Genomic DNA, 26,763 nt, shown 5'->3' on the forward strand with positions numbered 1-26,763 from the left:
TTTTATTTCCATTTCTCTAGGAGGTGGGTCAAAAGGGATCTTGCTGTGATTTATGTCATAGAGTGTTCTGCCTATGTTTTCCTCTAAGAGTTTGATAGTTTCTGGCCTTACATTTAGGTCTTTAATCCATTTTGAGCTTATTTTTGTGTATGGTGTTAGGGAGTGATCTAATCTCATACTTTTACATGTCCCTGTCCAGTTTTCACAGCACCACTTATTGAAGAGGCTGTCCTTTCCCCAGTGTACATTCCTGCCTCCTTTATCAAAGATAAGGTGACCATATGTGCATGGGTTTATCTCTGGGCTTTCTATCCTGTTGCATTGATCTGTCATTCTTTTTTTGTGCCAGTACCATACTGTCTTGATTACTGTAGCTTTGTAGTATAGTCTGAAGTCAGGAAGCCTGATCCCCCCAGCTCCGTTTTTCGTTCTCAAGATTGCTTTGGCTATTTGGGGTCTTTTGTTTTTCCACACAAATTTTGAAATTTTTTTGTTCTAGTTCTGTGAAAAATGCCAGTGGTAGTTTGATAGGGATTGCATTGAATCTGTAGATTGCTTTGGGTCGTAGAGTCATTTTCACAATATTGATTCTTCCAATCCAGGAACATGGTATATCTCTCCATCTATTTGTATCATCTTTAATTTCTTTCATCAGTGTCTTATAATTTTCTGCATACGTGTCTTTTGTCTCCGTAGGTAGGTTTATTCCTAGATATTTTATTCTTTTTGTTGCAATGGTAAATGGGAGTGTTTTCTTGATTTCACTATCAGATTTTTCGTCATTAGTGTACAGGAATCTCAGAGTTTTCTGTGCATTAATTTTGTATCCTGCTACTTTACCAAATTCATTGATTAGCTCTAGAAGTTTTCTGGTAGCCTCTTTAGGATTCTCTACATATAGTATCATGTCATCTGCAAACAGTGACAGCTTTACTTCTTCTTTTCTGATTTGGATTCCTTTTATTTCCTATTCTTCTCTGATTGCTGTGGCTAAAACTTCCAAAACTATGTTGAATAAGAGTGATGAGAGTGGGCAGCCTTGTCTTGTTCCTGATCTTAGTGGAAATGGTTTCAGTTTTTCACCATTGATGACGATGCTGGCTGTGGGTTTGTCATATATGGCCTTTATTATGTTGAGGAAAGTTCCCTCTATGCCTACTTTCTGCAGGGTTTTTATCATAAATGGGTGTTGAATTTTGTCAAAAGCTTTCTCTGCATCTATTGAGATGATCATATGGTTTTTCTCCTTCAATTTGTTAATATGGTGTATCACGTTGATTGATTTGCGTATATTGAAGAATCCTTGCATTCCTGGAATAAACCCCACTTGATCATGGTGTATGATCCTTTTAATGTGCTGTTTGGATTCTGTTTGCTAGTATTTTATGGAGGATCTTTGCATCTATGTTCATCAGTGATATTGGCCTGTAGTTTTCTTTCTTTGTGACATCCTTGCCTGGTTTTGGTATCAAGGTGATGGTGGCCTCGTAGAATGAGTTTGGGAGTGTTCCTCCCTCTGCTATATTTTGGAAGAGTTTGAGAAGGATAGGTGTTAGCTCTTCTCTAAACATTTGATAGAATTCGCCTGTGAAGCCATCTGGTCCTGGACTTTTGTTTGTTGGATTATTTTTTATCACAGTTTCAATTTCAGTGCTTGTGATTGGTCTGTTCATATGTTCTATTTCTTCCTGATTCAGTCTTGGCAGGTTGTGCATTTCCAAGAATTTGTCCATTTCTTCCAGGTTGTCCATTTTATTGACATAGAGTTGGTTGTAGTAATCTCTCATGATCTTTTGTATTTCTGCAGTGTCAGTTGTTACTTCTCCTTTTTCATTTCTAATTCTATTGATTTGAGTCTTCTCCCTTTTTTTCTTGATGAGTCTGGCTAATGGTTTATCAATTTTGTTTATCTTCTCAAAGAACCAGCTTTTATTTTTATTGATCTTTGCTATCGTTTCCTTCATTTCTTTTTCATTTATTTCTGATCTGATCTTTATGATTTCTTTCCTTCTGCTAACTTTGGGGGTTTCTGTTCTTCTTTCTCTAATTGCTTTAGGTGCAAGGTCAGGTTGTTTACTCAAGATGTTTCCTGTTTCTTAAGGTGGGATTGTATTGCTATAAACTTCCCTCTTAGAACTGCTTTTGCTGCATCCTATAGGTTTTGGATCATCGTGTCTCCATTGTCATTTGTTTTTAGGTATTTTTTTATTTCCTCTTTGATATCTTCAGTGATCACTTCGTTATTAAGTAGTGTATTGTTTAGCCTCCCTGTGTTTGTATTTTTACAAATATTTTCCTGTACTTGATATCTAATCTCATAGCATTTTGGTCGGAAAAGATACTTGATACAATTTCAATTTTCTTAAATTTACCAAGGCTTGATTTGTGCCCCAAGATATGATCTATCCTGGAGAATGTTCCATGAGCACTTGAGAAAAATGTGTATTCTGTTGTTTTTGGATGGAATGTCCTATAAATATCAATTAAGTCCATCTTGTTTAATGTATCATTTAAAGCTTGTGTTTCCTTATTTATTTTCATTTTGGATGATCTGTCCATTGGTGAAAGTGGGGTGTTGAAGTCCCCTACTATGAGTGTGTTACTGTCAATTTCCCCTTTTATGGCTGTTAGCATTTGCGTTATGTATTGAGGTGCTCCTATGTTGGGTGCATAAATATTTACAATTGTTATATCTTCTTCTTGGATCGATCCCTTGATCATTATGTGGTGTCCTTCTTTGTCTGTTCTAATAGTCTTTATTTTAAAGTCTATTTTGTCTGATATAAGAATTGCTACTCCAGCTTTCTTTTGATTTCCATTTGCATGGAATATCTTTTTCCATCCCCTCACTTTCAGTCTGTATGTGTCTCTAGGTCTGAAGTGGGTCTCTTGTAGACAGCATATATATGGGTCTTGTTTTTATATCCATTCAGCCAATCTGTGTCTTTTGGTGGGAGCATTTAGTCCATTTACATTTAAGGTAATTATTGATATGTATGTTCCTATTCCCATTTCCTTAATTGTTTTGGGTTCGTTATTGTAGGTATTTTCCTTCTGTTGTGTTTCTTGCCTAGAGAAGTTCCTTTAGCATTTGTTGTAAAGCTGGTTTGGTGGTGCTGAACTCTCTCAGCTTTTGCTTGTCTGTAAAGATTTTAATTTCTCCATCAAATCTGAATGAGATCCTTGCTGGGTAGAGTAATCTTGGTTGCAGGTTTTTCTCCTTCATCACTTTAATTATGTCCTGCCACTCCCTTCTGGCTTGTAGAGTTTCTGCTGAGAGATCAGCTGTTAACCTGATGGGGATTCCCTTGTGTGTTATTTGTTGTTTTTCCCTTGCTGCTTTTAATATGATTTCTTTGTGTTTAATTTTTGATAGTTTGTTTAATATGTGTCTTGGCGTATTTCTCCTTAGATTTATTCTGTATGGGACTCTCTGTGCCTCCTGGACTTGATTAACTATTTCCTTTCCCATATTAGGGAAGTTTTCAACTATAATCTCTTCAAATATTTTCTCAGTCCCTTTCTTTTTCTCTTCTTTTTCTGGAACCCCTGTAATTCGAATATTGGTGCGTTTAATGTTGTCCCAGAGGTCTCTGAGACTGTCCTCTGTTCTTTTCATTCTTTTTTCTTTATTCTGCTCTGCAGTCGTTATTTCCAGTATTTTATCTTCCACATCACTTATCTGTTCTTCTGCCTCAGTTATTCTGCTATTGATCCCTTCTAGAGTATTTTTAATTTCATTTATTGTGTTGCTCATTGTTGCTTGATTCATCTTTAGTTCTTCTAGGTCCTTGTTAACTGTTTCTTGCATTTTCTCTATTCTATTTCCAAGATTTTGCATCATCTTTACTATCATTATTCTGAATTCTTTTTCAGGTAGACTGCCTATTTCCTCTTCATTTGTTAGGTCTGGTGGGTTTTTATCTTGCTCCTTCTCCTGCTATGTGTTTTTCTGTCTTCTCATTTTGCTTATCTTACTGTGTTTGGGGTCTCCTTTTTGCAGGCTGCAGGTTCGTAGTTCCCGTTGTTTTTGGTGTCTGTCCCCAGTGGCTATGGTTGTTTCAGTGGGTTGTGTAGGCTTCCTGTTGGAGGGGACTAGTGCCTGTGTTCTGGTGGATGAGGCTCGGTCTTGTCTTTCTGGTGGACAGGTCCACATCTGGTGTTGTGTTTTGGGGTGTCTGTGGCCTTATTATGATTTTAGGCAGCCTCCCTGCTAGTGAGTGGGGTTGTGTTCCTGTCTTTGTAGTTGTTTGGCATAGGGTGTCCAGCCCTGTAGCTTGCTGGTCGTTGAGTGAAGCTGGGTCCTGGTGTTGAGATGGAGATCTCTGGGAGATTTTCGCCATTTGATATTATGTGGAGCTGGGAGGTCTCTTGTGGACCAGTGTACTGAAATTGGCTCTCCCACCTCAGAGGCACAGCACTGACTCCTGGCTGCAGCACCAAGAGCCTTTCATCCACCTGGCTCAGAATAAAAGGGAGAAAAAGTGTAAAGAAAGAATCAGTAGAAGAAAGAAAGAAAGAAAGAGAGAGAGAGAGAGAGGGAGGGAGGGAGGGAGGGGGAGGGGGAGGGAGGGAGGAAGGAAGAAAGAAAGGAAGAAAGAAGGGAGGGAGGAAGGAGGGAAGGTAGGAAAAAAAGAAAGAGAGAAGATAAAGTAAAATAGAATAAAGTATGATAAAATATAATAGAGTTATTAAAATGAAAAATAAGTATTTTAAAAAATTTAAAAAAAATGGATGGATAGAACCCTGGGACAAATGGTGGAAGCAAAGCTATACAGACAAAATGTCACACAGACGCATACACATACACATTCACAAAAAGAGGAAAAGGGTAAAAAATCATAAATCTTCCTCTCAAAGTCCACCTCCTGAATTTGGGATGATTCGTTGTAAAAAGAGGAAAAGGGGAAAAAATCATAACTGTTGTTCTCAAAGTCCACCTCCTCAATTTGGGATGATTCGTTGTCTATTCATGTATTCCACAGATGCAAGGTACATCAAGTTGATTGTGGAGCTTTAATCTCCTGCTTCTGAAGCTTCAGCAACAGAATTTATCTAGCCCAACATTCTGTTTAGTCATTATTGAAAAAGCTGCAAGGGATAAGTGGAAAGTGTATTTGCTGCAACTGCTCCTATGTTTTTCTCTTCTCATTCTGTTGAAAAATCCTGGCGGGTGGGCAAATATCAGCAAGCATGAAATGTCCCTTTAGTTGCAAAAGTTGCGTACCTCAACTAGCTTTTCATAAGCTTGCAAGTTAAATTCTCTTCTTCCTAAACAATTTTGTGAGTTGAAAACAATTTGCCAGCTATTTCAAGACACTGTAGAGGAATATTCACACTTACTGTATTGTATCAGTCACTACACGTTATGTTAGACTGAGGTAACAAGCAATCCTGTCACAGTTCTCTGAAAAGCAAACTCTGAGACAGAGTTTAGTGTTCAGGGTACTTCTTAGGTCCTTGGATTGAACACCTGTAAAAGGGAGGGGAAGAAGCAGGATTGGGCGAAAAGTAAAAGTCAAGCAGACTTAACATCCTCAGCCAACTCCAGGACAACTCTGGAGTTGAAATGCCCCTCAGAGTTGTCGCTCTTTAGGATAAAACAGGTCTTGGTCGGTCATTGTACGAGGGTCACTCCCAGGACCTTGTGTGCGGAAGCTCTCTAGAGCTAAGGCAGTCTCTGCAGGGGCTGGCAGCTGAATGATGTCCACTGATAAGTCCTTCCCTGTAGGTGTATTTAGTCAGCGCCTTTCCATGTTCATCACAATTCATTCTTTGGGCCACTCAGCCCGCTTCTTCAAATATATTTGTTAAACAGCTCCTCCAGGATTCCAGTGGGCCTTTCTCCCTGGTGGGAGCCTAGATTATTGCTCTGGCTTTTGTAGCTGGTCTCAGGGCTGCAACTGATATTCACCATGTCCCTCATCCATTATTTTTTCATGTCCCTTACCCTCAGCTAGCACTTCTTCTGGTCTCTGTGTCTTACCTGGTAGCATGACCCACCCCCTCCCCCTTAGGTATTTGAGCTCCTGATCATCACATACCTTCTAGTCTGGGTTACTGTACTTCCCCATTTACCATCACACTTGGCAAAGGGATACCAAGAAACACTAAATGGATCATCTGTGTACCAAATATATTCCCCTGCCCTTATTTGTAACAGCAGTCCCTCCTTTTGATGGTCAGGGCCAATTACCCCTGCCAACATGCTACTCCTTTTTTGCCTGCTTGCTGGTCCCTTGACACAAGGAGCCTGAAGTACCCAAGTGGCAACTGTAGCTTACAGTTAAATGGTTGATTGCTACTTCTTTTGCCAGAATATTTTTCCCTTTGGGGAATAGGACCTCTAATCCTGCAGAACCCTGAATTCTGAAGGATGAGGAGCACAGATTTCCCAATTGTGTAACTGAATATGAGGCCACAAGAAGTGGCTTTTACTCCTGGGTTTTTGGACCTATATATTCTTCCTATTGGGGACATAGCACTATTTAAAGGGCTTTAGTTCAGGTGTGTCCTGCATCCTGGTGCTTCAGTTGTGCGTGTCAAAATCTCTGTCAGGTTGTGTGGTTTGGGATCCAGTGGATTTCATGGTCATAGGCCCATTTCTGTACCTCCTTTTCTGTGAAGTGTGTCTCCTGATTACATGGGATCCCATGCTGGTTAATCAGACATTTCATAATTTCTAAGATAGTTGTGCTAGTTAAGACCGCGTGGGCAGAAAAAGCAAATGCATCCTCAAAATACGTATTCTTGTCATAATGAAATGTTGGCCCATCCAGAGTGGAAGGGGCCCAATGTAGTCAACTTGCCACCAAATGTCCAGTTTGTGTTCTTGGGGAATGGCCTTATCAGGGGATCAGGATTGATATCTTGCTGTCGGGTTGGACATTTGGTGGAAGAGTAACTCTGTCAGCTTTTTTCAGAAGTTGCCCATGTTATTGCATTCCTGGATGGCCTCCATCTCTGCCATATGGCTACTTAGTTCATGTGCTCATTTTGTTGGCACCGAGGTGTCCTATGATACAGACTGATATTAGCTGTCTCAGTCAATTGTTTACTGGTTGTTTAACGTCCCTTCCATGTTGGATGCTCTCTGATGGCCTTTAACTTGTATCATAAAGATCTTCACATTTCATGCTCGTTCAAATATATTCATCCACATGTCTCTACTCTAGGACCTCCTTGTCTCTGATCTTCAATATTTCTGCTTCTAGGCTCCTGATCAGCCAGCTAGGTCATTAACTACTGCTCCTGGGCCATTTCTCTTTCCACACAATGTACATGAGGCACACTTCTCAAAGGCCTGCCCAATTGGGAGGCTTTTTCCTTTTTTGCTGTTCTTCCAGGCCACCCCTGAGTGAAGCTGTCTTGTAAGTGATAACCATTTTTGAATTGTGGCCACGCACGAAGCTTACATATTTTCATTTTCCTCTTCTTGTTATCTGGGCATAAAGGATTCCTCATACGGCCATAGCTGTAAGATGCGGGATGGGTGCGGGGGCAGCAGTGGAAGATGACACTAGGTCTGAGCCACCAGCTCATGCAGATTGCTTGTGCACTGTGCTCTTGCTCTTGCTTCATCTTGGGCACAGCTTCCACTTTATGTTCTCGTGATTATTGATGACAGAGACAGCTCATGATAGAAAACTGAACACATGGTCACCTAATAACCCATGTCCAGCACTCCATCTCTGCCAGGGCTCAGTAGTGTGGTGGGAATAGAGGTATAAAATTTTCAACTGCAGATGGCATGGCTTTTGACATGTGTGTTGGGTCTGCATTGGGATTCTTTCACAGGGGCTTTCTATATATTCCACATGCTTCTTTTTCCAACAGTGACTCCTCCAATAACTATAGTATCTACTGGGTCATGTGGCCCTAGTTGCAGGGCTGTTTGCAGTGTGTCCTGGACCTATAGCAGAGCTATTTTCTGCCCGGGCATGTACTCAGAGCCGGCAGCCTTTGATATTTTCCAGTATATGGGCTTGAACAGTATTCCCAGGAATGGAATATACAGCCTTCAGAACCCCAAAAGACCTATCAGATGTTTGCTTTCTTCCTTGGAATGGGAGTTGAAAGATGTAATAGTTGGTGTTTCAGTTCAGATGAGCTGTCTCAGAATGCTCTTGACCTCTAGACCCCTAAATAGCTTACTACGTGGAAGGTCTCTGAATCTTTGTAGGTTTTATCTTCCACCCTTTGAAGCATATATGTCTTAACAAGGCCTCCACTGCATTAACTGTTCTTGTTCACCTGGCACTATTAGAATGATGCCATTAATGTAGTGGAAAAATGAAATGTTCTGCAAGATGTCCAATTGGGCCAAATGTGTTCTGACAAAAGTTAACATAATCCCAAGGCAAAATTGTGAATGTATACTATTCTATTCCATATGAATGCATACAGCTTTTGGTCCTCTTTTCTGGTAGGGTTAGCAAAGAACACATTTGCCAAATCAGTGACCATGTTAATCTGCTCTAACAAAGATACACGTCTTGCATGGTGCCTGCAGTTTGGGCTACTACTTGTTAGTGAGCTATTGTCATCTTCCAGGCCTTGTTTAGTTTACAGGGGCCAGATGGGTAATTTAAACAATTTGAGGGGGTCCATTATCCAGCATTCTTTACATTCTTCAGGATAATACTAATTTATGCCATTCACTCCCTCTGAAATGCAACATTATTTTAAAACTTATTATATTATCCAGGGGATAACAGTTCCAGAGGCTTCAGCTTGATCTTTTCCACTGTAACAGACAAGGACCCAACGTTGGGGTGTTTCCATTTGCCAAGAATGTCTATTCCAATTATTAATCTAGGGACTTAGGACATGACCACTGCATAGGTCTGCAGACCCACTGGCTCATTTTGAGAAGAACCTTGGCCAGGATGCCATTAATTTCATCATTCCCATATTATCCCTGCTATAAGAGAGGTTATGGTGTGTCAGTGTCAACTCAGACCTTGTGTCCAGCAATACTTGCAATGTTTGTGGTTGCTTTTTTCTCTAGGCTAGGGTTACCCAATGAAATGACCGTTGGTACCTTTGAGGAAGAACTGGGAACACTATTACCATGTATACTTGCTGTGGTTTTACAGGGCCCTTCCTCCTGGGCCCCAGACTTTTAAATGTATCAGCTCTGGATTTAGAAAGTGGCTCAAATCCAGAAATTGAGCAATGAATTATGACTTTTTATTGTAGCATCTGCCATCAGCTTTCTGATCGTTTATCCTTGATTTCTTCTGATGATATAAGTTAGGTAGTACCCTTGTTGGCTGCCCATCTGTTTTGCTTCTAGTGATGCTGTGTTCTCTTAAACATCTCTATAATTCTCAATAGGTCAGTCCTCATGACTGACACTTCGATCTTGCTGCTTATTACAGTAATGGCTCTCTACTTGGATTGGATTCTGATGGTTAAGTGTCACCAGCTGGCCTCTATTTTCCTATTTTCTCCATCACTGAGCACAGTTCTGTTACAGTTTTTCATACCATCAGCTTTGGTCTATGAAGGAAAGCCACCGATTTCTCAGTGATGCCAGTATCCCTCTCACCATCACATTCTTCATGGCTTCAGTAAATGACATACCTTCTGGTCCTGCTGTAGGTAAAATGACCTGGTGGGTTTTCTGATGTTATACAGTATATCATGATAGAAAACTCCGAGCACATGGTCACTTAATAATACCTGTGAAGTACTCCATCTCTGCCGGGGCTCAATAACATGACAAGACTAGAGGTATAAAAATTTCCACTGCATATGGCATGGCCTTTGGCAGGTGTGTAGGGTCTGCATTGGAATTATTTCACAGGGGCTTTCTATATATTCCACATGCTGCTTTTTCCAACAGTGACAGCACCACTTTCCTAGACTTTTAACCCCTGCTTTTAGTATTTGCTATGACAATTCTGGCATTTAGACTGTATTTTTCCATGTTTCTAGGAGTCATCTTTTTTTCTCCCAGCTGTATTGAGGTGTAATTGATAAAATTGTAAGATATTTAAAGTGTACATTCTGATAATTTGATATAAATATACATTGTGAAAGGATCTCCCACATCTAGTTAATTAGCGCATCCATCATCACCTCACATATTTATCTTTTTTCTTTTTGGTGAAAACACTTACGTTCTACTCAGCAAATTTCAGTTGTACAATATTGGGTTAGCAACTGTTGTCACCAAGCATACATTGGATCCTCAGACCTTATTCATCTTATAGCTGAAAGTTTGTACCCTTTCCTCAACCTCTCCCTATTTCCCCCATACCTGGAAACCACTTTTCTACTCTGTGTTTCTATGAGTTTGACTTTGTTTTTTTTTTTTTAAGATTTCACATGTAAGTGATACCATTTATTATTTGTCTTTTTCTGTCTGGCTTATTTCTCTTAGCATAATACCCTCAAGCTCCATACATGTTGTCACAAACAGCAGGATTTCCTTCTTTCAAATGACTGAATAATATTCCATTGTATATATATATACCACATCTTTATCCATTTATTGCCGGACACTTAGGTTGTTTCTGTATCTTGGCTATTGTGAATAATGCTGCAGTGAACATGGGAGTGCAGGTATCTCTTTGATATCCTGTTTACATTTCCTTTGGGTATATACCCAGAAGTGGGATTGGTGGATCATATGGCAGTTCGATTTTTAGTTTTTTGAGGAACTTCTGTATTGTTTTCCATAGTTGCTTTACCAATTTACATTCCCACTGACAGTGCACCCAGGTTCCCTTTTCTCCACATCTTTGCTAACACTTGCCATCTCTGGCCTTTTTGGTGATATCCATTCTATGAGGTGTAAGGTGTTATCTCATTGTGGTTTTGATTTTCATTTCCCTGATGATTAGGGATGCTGAGTACCTTTTCATGTACATGTTGCCCATTTTTGTGTCTTCTTTGGAAAAATATCTCTTCAATTCCTCTACCTGTTTTTTTTTTTTTTTTTTTTTTTTTTTTTTTTTTTTTTTTTTTAATTTTAAAAATAAAATTTATTTTTTACCTGATGATGAAAATAATATATATATATATATTTTTTTAATCTTTGGCATTATAAATCTTTATTTCTTTTTTATTTATTTTTTTATTTTTTTATTTTTTTATTTTTTTATTTTTATTTTTTGCTTTATCACAAATTTAATCAGTTATATGTATACATATGTTCCCATATCCCCTCCCTTTTGCGTCTCCCTCCCACCCTCCCTATCCCACCCCTCCAGGCGGTCACAAAGCACCGAGCTGATCTCCCTGTGCTATGCGGCTGCTTCCCACTAGCTATCTACCTTACGTTTGGTAGTGTATATATGTCCATGCCGCTCTTTCACTTTGTCACAGCTTACCCTTCCCCCTCCCCATATCCTCAAGTCCATTCTCTAGTAGGTCTGTGTCTTTATTCCTGTCTTACCCCTATGTTCTTCATGACCTTTTTTTTTTCTTAAATTCCATATATATGTGTCAGCATACAGTATTTGTCTTTCTCTTTCTGACTTACTTCACTCTGTATGACAGACTCTAGGTCCATCCACCTCATTACAAATAGTTCAATTTCATTTCTTTTTATGGCTGAGTAATATTCCATTGTATGTATGTGCCACATCTTCTTTACCCATTCATCCGATGATGGACACTTAGGTTGTTTCCATCTCCGGGCTATTGTAAATAGGGCTGCTATGAACATTTTGGTACATGTCTCTTTTTGAATTATGGTTTTCTCAGGGTATATGCCCAGTAGTGGGATTGCAGGGTCATATGGTAGTTCTATTTGTAGTTTTTTAAGGAACCTCCATACCGTTCTCCATAGTGGCTGTACCAATTCACATTCCCACCAGCAGTGCAAGAGTGTTCCCTTTTTTCCACACCCTCTCCAGCATTTATTGTTTCTAGATTTTTTGATGATGGCCATTCTGACTGGTGTGAGATGATATCTCATTGTAGTTTTGATTTGCATTTCTCTAATTAGTAAAGATGTTGAGCATCCTTTCATGTGTTTGTTGGCAGTCTGTATATCTTCTGTGGAGAAATGTCTATTTAGGTCTTCTGCCCATTTTTGGATTGGGTTGTTTGTTTTTTTGTTATTGAGCTGCATGAGCTGCTTATAAATTTTGGAGATTAATCCTTTGTCAGTTGCTTCATTTGCAAATATTTTCTCCCATTCTGAGGGTTGTCTTTTGGTCTTGTTTATGGTTTCCTTTGCTGTGCAAAAGCTTTTAAGTTTCATTAGGTCCCATGTGTTTATTTTTGTCTTTATTTCCATTTCTCTAGGAGGTGGGTCAAAAAGGATCTTGCTGTGATTTATGTCATAGAGTGTTCTGCCTATGTTGTCCTCTAAGAGTTTGATAGTGTCTGGCCTTACATTTAGGTCTTTAATCCATTTTGAGCTTATTTTTGTGTATGGTGTTAGGGAGTGATCGAATCTCATACTTTTACATGTCCCTGTCCAGTTTTCCCAACACCACTTATTGAAGAGACTGTCCTTTCTCCACTGTACATTCCTGCCTCCTTTATCAAAGATAAGGTGACCATATGTCCGTGGGTTTATCTCTGGGCTTTCTATCCTGTTCCATTGATCTATCTTTCTGTTTCTGTGCCAGTACCATACTGTCTTGATTACTGCAGCTTTGTAGTATAGTCTGAAGTCAGGGAGCCTGATTCCTCCAGCTCCATTTTTCGTTCTCAAGATTGCTTTGGCTATTCGGGGTCTTTTGTGTTTCCATACAAATTGTGAAATTTTTTGTTCTAGTTCTGTGAAAAATGCCAGTGGTATTTTGATAGGGATTGCATTGAATCTGTAGATTGCTTTGGGTAGTAGAGTCATTTTCACAATGTTGATTCTTCCAATCCAAGAACATGGTACATCTCTCCATCTATTTGTATCATCTTTAATTTCTTTCATCAGTGTCTTATAATTTTCTGCATACAGGTCTTTTGTCTCCTTAGGTAGGTTTATTCCTAGATATTTTATTCTTTTTGTTGCAATGGTAAATGGGAGTGTTTCCTTGATTTCACTTTCAGATTTTTCATCATTAGTATATAGGAATGCCAGAGATTTCTGTGCATTAATTTTGTATCCTGCAACTTTACCAAATTCATTGATTAGCTCTAGTAGTTTTCTGGTAGCATCTTTAGGATTCTCTATGTATAGTATCATGTCATCTGCAAACAGTGACAGCTTTACTTCTTCTTTTCCAATTTGGATTCCTTTTATTTGCTTTTCTTCTCTGATTGCTGTGGCTAAAACTTCCAAAACTATGTTGAATAAGAGTGGTGAGAGTGGGCAACCTTGTCTTGTTCCTGATCTTAGTGGAAATGGTTTCAGTTTTTCACCATTGAGGACGATGCTGGCTGTGGGTTTGTCATATATGGCCTTTATTATGTTGAGGAAAGTTCCCTCTATGCCTACTTTCTGCAGGGTTTTTATCATGAATGGGTGTTGAATTTTGTCGAAAGCTTTCTCTGCATCTATTGAGATGATCATATGGTTTTTCTCCTTCAATTTGTTAATATGGTGTATCACGTTGATTGATTTGCGTATATTGAAGAATCCTTGCATTCCTGGGATAAACCCCACTTGATCATGGTGTATGATCCTTTTAATGTGCTGTTGGATTCTGTTTGCTAGTATTTTGTTGAGGATTTTTGCATCTATGTTCATCAGTGATATTGGCCTGTAGTTTTCTTTCTTTGTGACATCCTTGTCTGGTTTTGGTATCAAGGTGATGGTGGCCTCGTAGAATGAGTTTGGGAGTGTTCCTCCCTCTGCTATATTTTGGAAGAGTTTGAGAAGGATAGGCGTTAGCTCTTCTCTAAATGCTTGATAGAATTCGCCTGTGAAGCCATCTGGTCCTGGGCTTTTGTTTGTTGGAAGATTTTTTATCACAGTTTCAATTTCAGTGCTTGTGATTGGTCTGTTCATATGTTCTATTTCTTCCTGATTCAGTCTTGGCAGGTTGTGCATTTCTAAGAATTTGTCCATTTCTTCCAGGTTGTCCATTTTATTGGCATAGAGTTGCTTATAGTAATCTCTCACGATCTTTTGTATTTCTGCAGTGTCAGTTGTTACTTCTCCTTTTTCATTTCTAATTCTATTGATTTGAGTCTTCTCCCTTTTTTTCTTGATGAGTCTGGCTAATGGTTTATCAATTTTGTTTATCTTCTCAAAGAACCAGCTTTTAGTTTTATTGATCTTTGCTATTGTTTCCTTCATTTCTTTTTCATTTATTTCTGATCTGATTTTTATGATTTCTTTCCTTCTGCTAACTTTGGGATGTTTTTGTTCTTCTTTCTCTAATTGCTTTAGGTGCAAGGTTAGGTTGTTTAGTCGAGATATTTCCTGTTTCTTAAGGTGGGATTGTATTGCTATAAACTTCCCTCTTAGAACTGCTTTTGCTGCATCCCATAGGTTTTGGGTCGTCGTGTCTCCATTGTCATTTGTTTCTAGGTATTTTTTTATTTCCTCTTTGATTTCTTCAGTGATCACTTCGTTATTAAGTAATGTATTGTTTAGCCTCCATGTGTTTGTATTTTTTATAGCTCTTTTCCTGTAATTGATATCTAGTCTCATAGCATTGTGGTCGGAAAAGATACTTGATACAATTTCAATTTTCTTAAATTTACCAAGGCTTGATTTGTGACCCAAGATATGATCTATCCTGGAGAATGTTCCATGAGCACTTGAGAAAAATGTGTATTCTGTTGTTTTTGGATGGAATGTCCTATAAATATCAATTAAGTCCATCTTGTTTAATGTATCATTTAAAGCTTGTGTTTCCTTATTTATTTTCATTTTGGATGATCTGTCCATTGGTGAAAGTGGGGTGTTAAAGTCCCCTACTATGATTGTGTTACTGTCGATTTCTCCTTTTATGGCTGTTAGTGTTTGCCTTATGTATTGAGGTGCTCCTATGTTGGGTGCATAAATATTTACAATTGTTATATCTTCTTCTTGGATCGATCCCTTGATCATTATGTAGTGTCCTTCTTTGTCTCTTCTAGTAGTCTTTATTTTAAAGTCTATTTTGTCTGATATGAGAATTGCTACTCCAGCTTTCTTTTGGTTTCCATTTGCATGGAATATCTTTTTCCATCCCCTTACTTTCAGTCTGTATGTGTCTCTAGGTCTGAAGTGGGTCTCTTGTAGACAGCATATATATGGGTCTTGTTTTTGTATCCATTCAGCCAATCTGTGTCTTTTGGTGGGAGCGTTTAGTCCATTTACATTTAAGGTAATTATCGATATGTATGTTCCTATTCCCATTTTCTTAATTGTTTTGGGTTCGTTATTGTAGGTCTTTTCCTTCTGTTGTGTTTCTTGCCTAGAGAAGTTCCTTTAGCATTTGTTGTAAAGCTGGTTTGGTGGTGCTGAACTCTCTCAGCTTTTGCTTGTCTGTAAACGTTTTAATTTCTCCATCAAATCTGAATGAGATCCTTGCTGGGTAGAGTAATCTTGGTTGCAGGTTTCTCTCCTTCATCACTTTAATTATGTCCTGCCACTCCCTTCTGGCTTGTAGAGTTTCTGCTGAGAGATCAGCTGTTATCCTGATGGGGATTCCCTTGTGTGTTATTTGTTGTTTTTGCCTTGCTGCTTTTAATATGATTTCTTTGTGTTTAATTTTTGACAGTTTGATTAATATGTGTCTTGGCGTATTTCTCCTTGGATTTATTCTGTATGGGACTCTCTGTGCTTCTTGGACTTGATTAACTATTTCCTTTCCCATATTAGGGAAGTTTTCAACTATAATCTCTTCAAATATTTTCTCAGTCCCTTTCTTTTTCTCTTCTTCTTCTGGAACCCCTATAATTCGAATGTTGGTGCGTTTAATGTTGTCCCAGAGGTCTCTGATATTGTCCTCTGTTCTTTTCATTCTTTTCTCTTTATTTTGCTCTGCATTAGTTATTTCCACTATTTTATCTTCCACCTCACTTATCCGTTCTTCTGCCTCAGTTATTCTGCTATTGATCCCATCTAGAGTATTTTTCATTTCATTTATTGTGTTTTTAATCGATGCTTGATTCATCTTTAGTTCTACTAGGTCCTTGTTAACTGTTTCTTGCATTTTGTCTATTCTATTTCCAAGATTTTGGATCATCTTTACTATCATTATTCTGAATTCTTTTTCAGATAGACTGCCTATTACCTCTTCATTTGTTAGGTCTGGTGGGTTTTTATCTTGCTCCTTCTCCTGCTGTGTGTTTTTCTGTCTTCTCATTTTGCTTATGTTACTGTGTTTGGGGTCTCCTTTTTGCCGGCTGCAGGTTCGTAGTTCCTGTTGTTTTTGGTGTCTGTCCCCAGTGGCTAAGGTTGGTTTAGTGGGTTGTGTAGGTTTCCTGGTCGAGGGGACTAGTGCCTGTGTTCTGGTGGATGAGGCTGGATCTTGTCTTTCTGGTGGGCAGGTCCACGTCTGGTGGTGTGTTTTGGGGTGTCTGCAGACTTTTTATGGTTTTAGGCCACCTCTCTGCTAATGGGTGGCGTTGTGTTCCTGTCTTGCTAGTTGTTTGGCATAGGGTGTCCAGCACTGTAGCTTGCTGGTCGTTGAGTGAAGCTGGGTGCTGGTGTTGAGATGGAGATCTCTGGAAGATTTTCGCCGTTTGATATTATGTGGAGCTGGGAGGTCTCTTGTGGACCAGTGTCCTGAAGTTGGCTCTCCCACCTCAGAGGCACAGTACTGACTCCTGGCTCCTCAATTTGGGATGATTTGTTGTCTATTCATGTATTCCACAGATGCAGGGTACATCTAGTTGATTGTGGAGCTTTAATCCGCTGCTTCTGAGGCTGCTGGGAGAGGTTTCCCTTTCTCTTCTTTGTTCTCACAGCTCCCGGGTCTCAGCTTTGGATTTGGCCCCGCCTCTGCGTGTAGGTCGCCGGAGGGCGTCTGTTCTTCGCTCAGACAGGAAAGGGTTAAAGGAGCAGCCTCTTCGGGAACTCTGGCTCACTCAGGCCGGGCGGGAGGGAGGGGCACGGAGTGCGGGGCGAGCCTGCAGCGGCAGAGGTCGGCGTGACGTTGCACCAGCCCGAGGCGCGCCGTGCGTTCTCCCAGGGAAGCCGCCCCTGGATCCCGGGACCCCGGCAGTGGCGGGCTGCTCAGGCTCCCGGAAGGGCGGTGTGGACAGTGACCTGCGCTCGCACACGGGCTTCTTGGCGGCGGCAGCAGCAGCCCCAGCGTCCCACGCCCGTCACTGGGCTCCGCGCTTTCAGTCGCGACTCGCGCCCGTCTGTGGAGCCCCTTTAAGCAGCGCTCTTAATCCCCTCTCCTCGCGCAGCAGGAAACCAAGAGGGAAGAACAAGTCTCTTGCCTCTTCGGCAGCTCCAGAGTTTTCCCGGACTCCCTCCCGGCTAGCTGTGGCACATTAGCCCCCTTCAGGCTGAGTTCTCGCCGCCAGCCCCAGTCCTCTCCCTGCGCTCTGACCGAAGCCCGAGCCTCAGCTTCCAGCGCCGCCCGCCCCGGCGGGCGAGCAGACAAGCCTCTCGGGCTGGTGAGTGCCGCTCGGCACCGATCCTCTGTGCGGGAATCTCTCCGCTTTGCCCTACCCAGGTATGTGGGGAGTTTCTTGCCTTTTGGGAGGTCTGGGGTCTTCTGCCAGCGTTCAGTAGGTGTTCTGTCCTCTACCTGTTTTTTAATCACGTTGTTTGGGTATTTTTGCTATTGAGTTGTGTGATTTCTTTATATATTTTGGATATTAACCCCATATCAGATATATGATTTACAAATTTCTCCCATTCAGTAGTAGGTTACTTTTTCATTTTGTTGATGGTTTCCTTTGCTGTGTATAGGAGTCATCTTAACAGTGAGTTCACACCATCTCCCAGGGTTCTTATAAGGGGATAAATCCTAAATCCTGCATCTTGGAGAGTGCTTTTAAATAAATAAATAATTTTTTCCTAATCCAATGTAAAGTTCTGATGCTTTTGATCAAACTCCCTTCAGAATCCAGAACCAATGTGTATTCCCCCCAACTTCTGCCAGTATGTGCTATCTAGGTCTTACAGATCCTTTGAGATGTAGTCCCTTTCTTTTCTTAGCAGTCCCAGAATATAACAGGCTGAGTTATGCTGAGCCAAGTTATAGACCCAATGCCCAATAGGGGAGGTGTGAGCAGATTCTGAACTAGGGTACAGGTGTTACTGGAGGGAAGCTGCTGCACTGGGTTCAGAGCAAGGGTAGAATACTGTCTCTCAGTAGAGTAGGGTAGACCACTTCTGCAGTCTCAGAAGATTCAGGAAAATTTGGGAATGCAAAATTGGGGGAAATTTTCAGGGCATCAACTCCGATGTTCCCATCCCATGTGTCAGGGTCTTATTCTTAACACCAATAAAAGGTTATTTTTCACCCATGATACATGTCTAGTGTTGGTGGGGAGGGCAGATTTGCTTACTGTTAATCACTTAGGGACCAAGGCTAAATTGCATTTTCTTTCATTGGTAATTAAATGGTTCTATCCAGAAATACAGTTATCACTTTAGCTTGCATTTCCTTGACTAAAACAAGTCATATTGTCACATCCAACTTCTAAGGAGTGTGGGAATATCATTTTGCCTAGGCCTTAAGGATGACAACTGGAATATTTGTTGAGCGGCAGCAAAGTCTACCACAAATATTGTGTGTAATTATTTTTGAACGTTTAGTATAGTTGAAGGTTATGTCCTGGAGATAGTAATAAAGGCTTCACCTCCTACGACCACATATATTAAAAGGCAAAGAACTTCTTGAAGTAGAATTAGGTTGTATTATTATTTGTCTGAGTTAATTGCTCTTCTGTATAATTTTTTTTTATTACTGTACTGTAATGCTTTTCTTCTGCAGGGACTTGTGTACTTTAAAAAAAACTGTATTATTGTGTTTTTATTTTCAAGAAGTTAATGTTTATATCAAAAAGGATATTTTGATGGTGTGGTGAGGCAGTATAACATAAAGAAGTTAAGGAGATCTGGTTTTGATTTGACTTTACTATTTAATGACTTTAAGGAAGTTGCCTAACTTCTAAAGACTCTTTTCCTTATTTAAAACATGGTGACAAAAATATTTACTCCTCAGAGTTGTTTTGAGAGTTAAATATTATATAGCACTGATAAGCAATTAGCATGTTATTTTTATTAGGTAAAGGTCATGGCCGCCACTTTAGGAATCTTTACCCATTTAAAAAGACTATAAAAGGTTTGATGAATTCTTCAGTTAATTTTATATAATATTATAATAGTAATTAAAAATGTTTTTTAACTATTAGAAGCAACTATGTGCTTTTCAATTTCGGGCTTCCATAGCCCATAGATAGGGAGGAGGAGGCTTTTCTGTGATGAACCTTGTGGAATTATTTGCTTTTAAACTTTGCACATATATATCTTTAGTTAAAAACAAGTGGAATAAAAACAAACCACAGCAGTACAGAAGTCAAATGAGACACAAATTAGTGGGTCAGGGATAAATGCTCAAAAAATGGTTCTGGGCAATTGGTATATGAAAATATACTGAGAAATATCTGGGAAATATTGTATATGGGGAAAATTAAGTTAGATCCATGCAACAAATGCAAAAATAACTTCCAACTGGATTGAAGATCAGAATAGTAAGAGCCAAACTGTACATCCTTTGAAGAAAATTAGAGATTTTCTTTACAATCTTGAGTTAAGAATAAAAAGCACAAATCACAAGGAATACAATACATTTTTTTAAATAGATCTTTATTGGAGTATAATTGCTTCACAATACTATGTTAGTTTCTGTTGCACAGCACAGCGAATCAGCCATGTGCATACACATGTCCCCGTATCCTGTCCCTCTTTTTTTTTTTTTTGCGGTACGCGGGCCTCTCACTGTTGTGGCCTCTCCCATTGTGGAGCACAGGTCCCGGATGCGCAGGCCCAGCGGCCATGGCTCACGGGCCCAGCCGCTCCACGGCATGTGGAATCTTCCCTGACTGGGGCACGAACCCATGTCCCCTGCATCGGCAGGCGGACTCTCAACCACTGCGCCACCAGGGAAGCCCCGCCTGTCCCTCTTGAGCTTCCCTCCCACCCTCCCTATCCCACCCCTCTAGGTCATTGCAAAGCACCAAGCCGATTTCCCTGTGCTATGATGCTGCTTCCCAGCAGCCAACTATTTTACATTTGGTAGTGTATATATGTAGATGCTGCTCTCACTTTGTCCCAGCTTTGCCCTTCCACCCTATGTCCTCAAGTCCATTTTCTGTGTCTACCTCTTTATTCCTGCCCTGCAACTAGGTTCATCAGTACCATTTTTTTTTTTTTTTTAGATTCTGTATATATGCGTCAGTGTACGGTATTTGCTTTTCTCTTTCTGACTTACTTCACTCTGTGTGACAGACTCTAGGTCCATCCACCTCACTACAAATAACTCAGTTTCATTCCTTTTTATGGCTGAGTAATATTCCATTGTATATATGTGCCACATCTTCTTTATCCATTCATCTGTCAGGCATTTAGGTTGGTTCCACGTCCAGGCTATTGTAAATAGTGCTGCAACGAACATTGTGGTACATGTCTATTTTTGAATTATGGTGGAAAACAATAAATTTGACCAAGTTAATATACAGGCTTTTTGATGAAGATATAGTTCTCCAAAGAAGATATACAAATATCCCAATAAGGACATAAAAAGACGCCCAACATCACTAATCATTAGGGAATTGCAAATCAAAACCACAGTGAGATACCACTTCACACCCATTAGGATGGCTATTATCAAGAAATAGAAAATAACAAGTGTTGACGAGGATGTGGAGAAATTGGAACCCTTGTGCACTGCTAGGGGGAATGTAAAATGGTGTGGCCACTATAGGACAGAGTACAGAGGTTCCTCAAAAAGTTAAACATAATTACCGTATGGTCCAGCAATTCTACTTCTGGGTATACACACAAGAGAATTGAAATCAGGGGCAGGAACAGATATCTACACCCATGTTCCTAGCAGCATTATTCACAGCAGCCAAAATCTGGCAACAACCTACATATCCATATATGGATGAATGGATCAAGAAAATGTCATACATACATACAATGGAAATTATTCAGGGTTTAAAAAGGAAGGAAATTCTGACACATGCTACAGCACAGAAGAACTTTGAATACATGCTTAGGGAAATAAGCCAGTCACAAAAGGACAAATACTGTATGAATTCATTCATTTGAGGTGCTTAGAATAGTCAAATTTATAGACAAAAAAGTAGGATAGTGGTTACCATGGGCTGGGGAGAGAAGGGAATGGGTAATTATCATTTAATGGGTACAGAGTTTTAGTTTTGCAAGATGAAGAAAACCCTGGAGATGGATGGTGATGATGGTGCACAACAATGCGAATGTACTTAGTGTCACTGAACTGTTCACTTAAAAATGGTTAAAAAACCAAAAAACAATAGGTTGAACAAAATAAGCAAGGTGGAGAAGAATCCATAGTTTGATACCATTTATATTGTTTTTTAACCTACAAAAATACTCTGTATAGATCATAAATATGGGAACATTGATAAACCAATATAGGATAGTGGTTGTGTCCAAAGACAGAAGACATAAAGCAGTTGAATTTGAGAGGGAGTACACAGGGAGCCTCGATCATATCTGTAATATTTTCTTTCTTTAGACAATCTACAGTAAACGTGGTAAAATATTGGGTTTGACAGATCTGGGTAGTGGTATATAGGTGTTTATAATACCATTCTTTAGACTATTCTGTGTGCTTAAAAAATTTTCTTTTTCCCTAAAGAGAGTATAGAGTTACAGGAAATCTTCAAAAGGCCTAATTTTTAGTAATTGCTGGCCTTTATTCTCTCAGCTCTTTTTCCTGACTCACTTCTTAGATGGGTTTTCTGAGCATTTTCCCTGGTTCTCATTTTGGAAATCTGCTTTTCTTCCCTCCTTCTGCTGATTTGTTTCGGATGCTAGGCCAAATTACTTATTCTTTAGTCCTGGATAGGCTCAGATTGTTGGGTCACTTTATTTTCTGGATTCCAGATGTCCCAAAGATGACCTTGAAGATGATCCTTCTTTGGAGAGTTTTATAATAAACTGGTTTCTGGAAGTCCTAATTTCTGGAAGTCCTGCTCTTTGATCTGACTGTTTTCTGTTTCATTTCTTTGACGCACATTCAGGTTTCTAATTCTGTTGTTGGAATACTGTATTCAACACACAATTTATGAATCAGTGGCCATGTGGTGTGTGTGTGTGTGTGTGTGTGTGTGTGTTGGGTTTTGGTGGAATGATTATAATCTGTCTGCCCTAACTCATTATCTATCTCTAACGTTTTCATCTCTTTCTTTGTCAAAGTCTGTGCCTTTTACAGGTCACCCCTTCTCTCCAAATGGGAATTATCTTTCAGAATCCATTCAATATACTTTTATAACATCAGGCATTCATAAACATAATTTATAGAAAAACAAAGGTAATCTAATGGACCTTAAGGACATTGCTTAACTTCTCTTAGGTCTCATTTTTCATTTCTGGCATATGGTGATACCTGCTCAATCAACCTCACTGGATTCTTATACAGACTATTTTAAGTTATATAGATGAAAGCACTTTGGAAGTTTTATATTACTGCATGCATATAAATGTACACTTAAGAAATGTACATTTCTTAAGTGAACTCTAACGCATAAAATTGGTAGACTATGAATATTATGTGTAGGCCTTTATAATAGTAGTTCTCAAAATGTGATCTTCAGAGCCTTGGCTCCTGGGAATGTTAATAGGTGTCATGTGAAAAGTGCTTCTATGGATAAAACATTGGGAAAACACTGGGTTTAGTAAAGTTAGGCTTCTGTGCTTTTGTACTGTCTCTTTTGAGAGTATTTAATAGGTTCATGTACGTTGTGAACTATAGAGAGAGATTATATCAACTAAGGAATACCCCTTTTGGGGCAGATTTGTGAACCTCAGAATACACTGTGGGAGATATAATTCAAGATATATTTTATTGCTCTCAGTCTTCCAGTTTAATGTTCTAAACTATGGTTTTTGTTTTTGTGATTCCTTTGATCTTTACTAGTAATAATATTGAATTAAAGCCAGATTTGTTATTTCATTTCTAGTGTAATAGACATGATTGCTTATATAAGAAAACAAGTAATTCATTACAACTAATTGTATTTGAGATTATTTTCTTGTTTCAAAGGGCTTCTAAGTTACCAAAAAATGAAATAAATTTGTTTTAAACCTTGTTACATCTATGTGCTTGTATTAAATACCAAGGCCTGCTTTTAGATATGCCATGTCTAAGAGGATAAAATCTAAAACACTGTTCTGAGAATGTTTCTAGTCACTGAATACTGAATTATTTGGCATCTCAAAATCTCTATTAATATATGTGTCGATTCTGAGGCTATATTTAAATGATAAACAGTTTTCTTTAATCATTTTTCTTTCCATAGTCTTTACGTAGCTCATGAATTATTTAGGTTTTTTTTTTCATTTTTTTCTATTTTTTGCAACTAAAGCTCTTCTCTTTTACATAAAATGAAAACTATTCCTTTGAAATATTGAATCATTAAACTGATTTAAATATTTTATTTTGATGATTCCATTTTTAGGCATTCTTTCATTGAGTATTATATATTCCATTTAATTTTGCATGCATGCATGTAAAATTTGATTTAGTGATTTAACTTTTTGATGGGCTTGCCCAATATTGAGATTCATGAATTTTACTATATGATTCTTGGTTTATTTAATAAAATATGTCATTGAAATTATCCTCCAATGTAAAGTTCATCTAATTTTTTTCCTTTGATTTCCTTTATTCTCATACATGTAAAATTATTTCTGAGAATTTCAGGCAGAAGTTATTTTTATTTAAGGAATAATGTTAGTTGAGTAATGATACTAAATTGTAGGTCATGGAAAATTAATGAAAGGCTTCCTAGTTTTAAGTATTATATCTTTATTTGGCCAATGATTATTTTATAGTATTTGTATTAAATAGTTCTTTTATTTCATTTTTTGTTTTGCTGTTTTCATTTTCCTAGCTTGTGATGAATGGAAAATATTACCGAAACCAAACCTTCATAGAGATGTCAACAGATTTGGACACTCTGCAGTTGTCATTAATGGGTAAAAGAAGCACATTTATCAGTCATACTACCCACATATTTTGTTATTCTTTAAAAATTTGTTGTTTGTACTTAATGGATTGGATTTTATATATCTCTCTAATACCACGGAATGAATTTTGCTTCATGAACCATATCCTTCATTTCTTTTTGTTTAAATTTATTTAAGGGGCCGGGGAGTATCAAAGGAAAGGTACTGAGATAGAACTTCAGATACTCTTTTAAAAAGTCATCCTACCTTCTTTCCTTTTTCCAAAGATCAGATCATGAATGACTTCCTTAAAAAAGATCAGTCTGAAGTGATAGAAAGGCTAGCCACATATTTCTTTTGAGGAGAGCAAGGGAAGTGAGAAGAATTAGATTCTCATTCTGGTTCTGTCATAACTGAATGTGTGACTTTTGACAAGTCTCTTAACCTCTCTGGCCTTTAAGACTGTTATATCCACTGGGAATTTGGACTGGATGATCATTAAGTTACCTTCATCCTTTAAGTTATTATGATTTTGCTATTTCTATAACAAAAGTTCATTACTGTGGATTTGTGACAGTAAACAATATGCTAGATCATTCATTAGCTTAAAATTTGTAATTCATGATGACATTTTTCATAAGTTCATTTTATTACTACCTTATTCTAATGATGCAAAAATTCTCCAATATAATACTAAAAGTAGTCAGAACTTAATCACAATGAAGCTGTGTAACTGATACCAGTTAGCTTTTGAAACTGAAATAAATGAAATTCAGAGTGTAAACATAAAACCTCTAGGTTTCTCTGTTGAAAACTGCATTTGGTTGATTTTTATTTTACTTTTTTTAAATAATAAAAGATATTCTTGAAGCATTTTCTGATCTTTTCCATTTATTGTGTTAATAATATTTTTAGAAACAAAAATTAGGCTGTTTTGAGGGCATGTCAAATTTTTTGGCATTGGTAGTATTAATTAATTCAGTAATCATCTGGGCTTTTCAAATTGAAACTTTGAAAATCTTTTTGATAATTTTACTCTTGGTCTTTTTATTTTATAAGAGGATAGTAAAACACTATATGAAGAACTCTATATCTAATTTCTAAATTCTTTGTATTCAAAAATTATAATTCTGTATAGCAATTCGAAAGTGTATCTTATTGTCTAAAGTGTATCTTATTATAGTATATACAACTACTATATATTTCTAAAAAATTGTTTCCTAACTAGATAAGATAATGTAAAATGTGTATTTAAATTTATTTTTAAAACTAACACATTAGACAGAGGCTTTTCTTAATATTGTTTCTTTAAGATTCTTATTTTGTCTCTAATAGGTCCATGTATATATTTGGAGGATTTTCTAGTGTACTCCTTAATGATATACTTGTATACAAGCCTCCAAATTGCAAGGCTTTCAGAGATGAAGAACTTTGTAAAAATGCTGGTCCAGGGATAAAATGTATTTGGAATAAAAATCACTGTGAATCTTGGGAGTCTGGGAATACTAATAATATTCTTAGAGCAAAGTGCCCTCTGAAAACAGGTAAAAATTCTTTTTCTTTCTTATATTTGGAACAAAGCTTCTCTATTTGGCTAGAAATGGAAATGTATTCTGCTTGTAAGAATTACCTTAGTAGCTTTCAGAAATTAAAAACTCATAATCCTCTAATTAGGAATTCTGATGTTTGAATTTAGCAGTGATTAGTAATTTAATATCTTTATTAGCTATTTTTAGTTTTCTTTTTTGAATTATGTATGTAATATTTATATATCAATTTGTATATGTAACATGGCCATATATATGAATTATTTTCATATATAAGTAAAAAGTGCTTTCAAATACACCCTTTCTAAGATATGCTGTATGCATCAAAGAAATAAAATGAAGTAATTTATTCTGCATTTGGTAGTTTTTTCTTTCTGAATTATTGCCAAGGCAGACCATAAAGTTAAAAATTTTCTAGAATTTTGATAAGTTTGCTTATAATTTAATATTTCTTATAAAATATTGAATAAATAAATCAAACTTATGAATAATTACTAGTAAATATTTATGAGGAATGATTTGGATAAAAATCGTTCAATTTTCTTTAAATGAGTGGGGCTCTTATACATTTTTGGTGCTACAATTAACAAATCAAGTTTTGCTGATCTATGATAAGTCATGTCTCTAAATATCTTTATGAAGAATAATAAGCAATGAGTATTTGTTACAATGTTTCTTTTAGATACATAGTAATACATTTTGTTTAGTAAAATACCTCTAAATCTTTTTCTCCCTCCATAATGTGTAAATTTTAATTAATTAATTAATTAATTAATTTTAGTGTGTAAATTTTAAATGGCTGTAGGATCCTGGTAGACTGAATAAAGATGAGTCTAGGAGGTATCTAAATCCCTTTAAATCTAATTAAATTACAAAATTGAGTTCATATTGAAGAATTTATTTTGATATTGATGGTTATATTTATGGTTTAAAAATGTCTTAGTGATTCTTAACAGATGTTAAAAATATGTGAATTAAGACGTGTGACATTTTCTTTTTCATCCTGATGTGTTCTCCAATTTGTATCACAGCTACTTCTGATGACAGATGTTACAGATATGCAGATTGTGCCAGCTGTACTGCCAATACAAATGGGTGCCAGTGGTGCGATGACAAGAAATGCATTTCATCAAACAGTAACTGCAGTATGGTTAGTATTTATGGGTAAATGATGTTGTAGCTAACATGCTA

General features: G+C 37.8%; 1 protein-coding gene across 1 annotated transcript in view; it reads left to right on the top strand.

Annotated features, from left to right (window-relative positions):
• The window catches only part of ATRNL1 (attractin like 1), a gene marked incomplete at both ends in the record, with an annotated part of 692,251 nt that overhangs the window by 122,497 nt on the left and 542,991 nt on the right, over window positions 1-26,763 (top strand). Inside the window, 3 exons of the mRNA XM_079717281.1 lie at window positions 23,971-24,055; window positions 25,361-25,569; window positions 26,604-26,722. Of these exons, the coding sequence (XP_079573407.1) occupies window positions 23,971-24,055; window positions 25,361-25,569; window positions 26,604-26,722 (413 nt within the window). The remainder of the gene's footprint in view (window positions 1-23,970; window positions 24,056-25,360; window positions 25,570-26,603; window positions 26,723-26,763) is intronic.

This window comes from Hyperoodon ampullatus (genome assembly GCF_949752795.1).
Source record: "Hyperoodon ampullatus genome assembly, chromosome: 1".
Classification (NCBI taxonomy): domain Eukaryota; kingdom Metazoa; phylum Chordata; class Mammalia; order Artiodactyla; family Ziphiidae; genus Hyperoodon; species Hyperoodon ampullatus.